The sequence below is a fragment of the Phaethon lepturus genome, unplaced genomic scaffold, assembly GCF_000687285.1.
Source record: "Phaethon lepturus isolate BGI_N335 unplaced genomic scaffold, ASM68728v1 scaffold12098, whole genome shotgun sequence".
In the NCBI taxonomy this organism is placed as follows: Eukaryota; Metazoa; Chordata; class Aves; order Phaethontiformes; family Phaethontidae; genus Phaethon; species Phaethon lepturus.
Genome location: NW_010559745.1, coordinates 38,020 through 42,698, shown reverse-complemented (window position 1 = coordinate 42,698; position 4,679 = coordinate 38,020). Strand labels below are relative to the sequence as shown.

Here is a 4,679-nt window from a genome sequence, read left to right as displayed (position 1 = left end):
ACAACAACAAAATGCAGCTACTAATTCTATAGTGGAAATCAACCTGATCCAGCAGGTGATGGATTGTGTTGGTAAACATATGCAAGCGCTACATAATTTGCAAGAGTTACATAATTTGCAAGAGTTACAAATACAACATCTAATGAATTTACTTAAAGTTGCATATCATGAATGATGTTATTTATACCTAGTTGCCTGCTTGAAATTAAGAAAGTGAGACAAAAATGCCTCAGTTCATGCTGCCTTAAGAAGTTCCTTTCAGCCTGCTGCATAGGAGACCATCCCTCTTTCAGCCACAAGTTCCTTCCCCAAATCTCACTGATTTCCATATTACCTGGTTCACAAGACTACTTGGATCTGGAGCTGCTGGGAGAGCTCCTTCCAGAGAAGAAGACTGAAGACCACAGGGTGAGAGCGCTATCATTTTTTCTAAGCTATCCCAGTGACTTCGTCATCACTTTGTAAATATTGATACACATATAACGTGAAAAGGAATACAGAACGCTCATATTCTTAAAGCTAATCCCCTTGTTTGTAGCATAGTAGTAGCGAGGAGTTGGGAAACAATTACAGGAATGAACACATCCTCTTAAGATAATATACAAAAGATACAAAAGATTTAGACAGCCAGCTGTTTATACAACATAACCTGTACTGGTGCTGTAGGGATTACACCAACTGTCTTTTGGCTCAGAGAATATGGAAGGGAATCCAAACCTTTATGGTTTATCTGAAAAGGGCCTGCTTATATTTTTACCTGTATTTATTCTATTAGAATATGCAAGCCCTGAAAAACATGGCAAAATGAGAAATTCATCTTTGCATTTGTAACATGGACATGAACCAGCACTCAACATACTGTAGAAGCAGCAGCTACACAGATACAACATTGAAGCTTTGTGCTTAATATAATCCTTTATCTTCTAAGCACGGCAAAGTCCTCAGCAGCTGTGGTAATCCAAAAGAAATGGTAACATACATCCCCATGAGGTATGCTCTAACTTGTGCATCCAATTTTCCAGTGTAAAAAAAGAGCACTCCCTTTCATCCCTCTTCACGAATACAAGATCCCATGTGCAGTACCTCACCTTAGCTGTCCTCATACCAGCTGAGATGTTTTGTCATGTGCATGCCTGCACCTACTCATACTCCTCATATACCCAGCCAAATACACTGCAATTCTGTGTTCCAGTTCCATGAATGCCATTTAGGTCACTTGCATGCAGCAGCATAACAAAATAGGTGGAAGCTCTTTGCAAACATGAGGCCTCTCTCTGGTCTCAATTTCACTTGGATTTCAGCATTTCACCAAGGAAGACATGCACTTACAGGAGGCCAGAATCTGACTCTCTGCAAGGCTGGGATTGATTTTGTGCTTGCCAATAAGCCTACTTGATTCACTTACGCTTGGTTTTCCTGCTTTATACATCCTGTGTTCTCTTGCTTATCTTTGTGTCATGTATCCAGCATGAATCTGGTGAGGAAGGGAACTGGCCTTCACACTGAGAGTGGGACAATGGTAAGGGAAAAGTAGTGTTAGTTTAGGACAAAGACATCTTTCTGACTCTCTTTGAGCAATACTCTAGCAACACAATGCCAAATAATTTCCAGATCAACAAGGAGCACCCATGTATCAGTGCTTCACCATATCTTTTTTTGCCTTTTTCTGCCATGGTGCAGTGTAATAGAAGAAATTTCACTCAGAGCTGGCCTCTGCTGTGAAACAGGGATCCACTTTTCACACTCTCCTAAGCCTGGGGACAGTAACTGGAGACTTGAGTTTAGTGATATAATGCATTTACATATATAAAGTAACTGTGGACCAAGGTTTTCATTATTAATGTTATTCAGGGATGATGTTCAGCTACCCCTGGAAAAATTCAGGTACTAGGTCATTTGGACATAGAATGCAAGGTAGGCAGATAAAATGCTGTGATCTGCGTCATTAGCTAGAGCATGCCTTAATCATATTATATACTAAGATGGTTTTCTTGATAGTCTAGGTACAAAGCACACAGTGCAGGCTTGATGGTGTGGAATTACTGCAAGGAGGCTACCATGAACCAGGAAAGCTACAGTACAGGCAGCGTGGTTGGGGAAAAGCAGAGAGAAAACTGGGAAAAAATATATTTTACATTATCAGTGCATTCTTATATTGAACAAATCTAAAGGGGCTCTATTTTTCAGTAGGCATAGCTAAGGATGGGCTGCCTTCTGTATCCTGGAGTCTCTGGGTGCTGCCCGTGGTTTATAGTCTTCTCCAGATCCAAAATCTACTGTGTCATGATAGTTTGTAAATTCCTGAGGTAATGGAAACTCCTCTGTTGATGAATGAGTCCTGTGTCCAAACACTCTCTCTTGCAGCTCAGCGATGTCATTTCTGATGTCTGCCATCATCAGCAATAGGAAATCAAATGAACCTGGTGGGCCCTGCAGTCACAAGGCATGGTCATTAATAATAATCCATGTCACTCTTGCCAAACTGGTTGATATGATTACTTATGCAGAGGTAACTCAGTAAAATACTGCTCCATATCGATTGGCAAAAGTTAACGGTCTCTTTTTGAATCAACCTGCTCAGGAAGCAATTTTCAAAAGAAAGCAAATGTTTTTGCAGACAGAGCCTACATTTACAAGATGCTCAGCTCTTTTGTAACTTAGAAATTCCTTTGCTATATTTGCCTCCTAAGAGTATTTTGACAACTCGTGGGAATAGAGGAGATGATACATCTTGGTTCCCTCCGTTCCTTCTTATTAAATTGATAGAAATTACATTCCTAGAATGACTAATTAATCAATCATTATTATTTATTTAAAATTTTTTCTCAAGAATGCTGATACTTGGAAGGTATCTTTTCCATATGGTAACCCTGCTGCTGTCCATCACTTACTAAATATATTGGCTATTACGATATATTGTATCCATCTGGTTTTATCTGATTTTAGAAAACCATCATTTCTTTTTAGATGACTTAGCCCAGTAAAGTGTGCTGTTTAATACTGAGGACACCCTACTGGAGACACTCTTAAAAAACCTTTCCACCAATGAGAAAACACTACAAGAAATAAATTTTTAAACAATTTCATATGAAAATAGATTGTAAATATTCATCCTTCTCCTGATTACTCACTCAAAGCCTATAGCTTCCCAAATCCCAGAGAGAGATGAGGGACAGGATTTTAAAAGGTTCCAGGGATCCAACTCCCATTAGGAGTGGTGGCTGAATTGTACTGACTAGCACTCTACATGGGATCTGCTCTTGCCTTCTGAGGATGTCCCACCACTGTTGTAGGGCAGAGGTGCACTTAACTGCCTTCAGTGTCACACTCAGCAAGGGAGGAGGTGTGTAAGCAAAAACACTTTGGTGAAAACAGGTAATTACTTTCTTTCCGGTAATACTTTCTGTGCATGCAAAGTATCTTTCTCTGTGCCCTTGACATAGGAGAGGTTTTTTTTTCCTTTTGGCGGACTTGTTGTTAGTAGTCAATATCACTCTGTTGTGGAAATTCCTCCTGTGAGTAATACTTACAGGTATCCCCTTTGGTCCTGGTGCGCCTCGCTCCCCCTGTAATCAATACCACCTCAGTTAGTTTGCTGTGACTAAAAGAAATGAAAAAAAATCAGTTTGCCTCTGTAGTCTCCCTTCCTGTCCTCAGATCAGGAATCATCAGCTTATGCTTTTTCAGAAAAAGAAAATAAAGTGAAGGAGGAACACAAGGAACTTGCTGCTGATTCTAGTGGGAGCATGATTGGGCACTTTTGATATTTTTCCTAGACAGTAACAAGCGAACCAGTTAACAGGAGAAATTCACAAAAGAGCAGCCTAATGAAATGGGCTAAAGCATCAACATTTCTTCATGGGAAAGCCAGAAGAGCTGCAGAGAAAGGAAAGGAGGCTGCTTCTCTATCTGCTAAGACAGATAGCCTGGCAGGGCTATTTGCAAGACTTAAGGAATGGCAAGCACGAAACAGCAGAAGGAAGACATGAAGGGATAAGGCAACAGGATGTTTTCAGGTTAGCAAAAGAAATGAGATGGTAAAAGGGTGTGACTGCGAGTGTGTAGAGGGTCTGTCTAGCAAGCCTGCACTTCACATACGCATGTGCCCACGTTATGGAAAACAACACCTCTCCTCACCTTGCTACCATCTCTCCCTGGGGCTCCTGGTGGGCCCTGCAAGAGAAAAGAAAGTGTTCACAAGGACGTGAGAGATTGTGGAGCTAACAACAATTATGCAATGCATTACAGGAGGTGAGAATACTGACCACGGGTCCTCGTCTGCCCTGTTTAATATGTGATATGTCTGGAGATGGGCCCATAGGTCCCATTGATCCACGAGGGCCTGGCTGTCCAGGAGGTCCAGGTGACCCAGGAACTCCTTGACTCCCTTTTGGTCCTGGAGCCCCTGCAATCAACAGCAAAGGTTACCTGCCACAGAAAGCCTTCAGGACACTTCATCAGTGCAGGCAGTGGGGACTGACCATTTTCTGAACTATCTAAAGGACTGGTTGCCTTAGTGCACCCAAATCCACAACAACACAACCAACACAGCAGTCATCTGAGACAATATTACTTCTTGTCACAGTGGCTACAAGAGATCTTCACAAAACAATTAAACCTTATGTATACAAAGAAGCCAAGACTGCCACTGCCAGGTGGTTAGGGGCACAGACTGGGAA

The 4,679-nt window shown here is 41.5% G+C and overlaps 1 protein-coding gene across 1 annotated transcript in view; it reads right to left on the bottom strand.

The window, feature by feature from the left end:
* Positions 1–2,196: 2,196 nt before the first annotated feature.
* Positions 2,197–4,679, bottom strand: part of CCBE1 (collagen and calcium binding EGF domains 1) — a 25,194-nt gene continuing 22,711 nt past the window's right edge. Inside the window, exons 7-10 of the mRNA XM_010293468.1 lie at positions 4,266–4,405; positions 4,138–4,173; positions 3,531–3,566; positions 2,197–2,430 (exon numbers count right to left, since the gene is read on the bottom strand). Coding sequence (XP_010291770.1) covers positions 2,197–2,430; positions 3,531–3,566; positions 4,138–4,173; positions 4,266–4,405 — 446 coding nt within the window. The remainder of the gene's footprint in view (positions 2,431–3,530; positions 3,567–4,137; positions 4,174–4,265; positions 4,406–4,679) is intronic.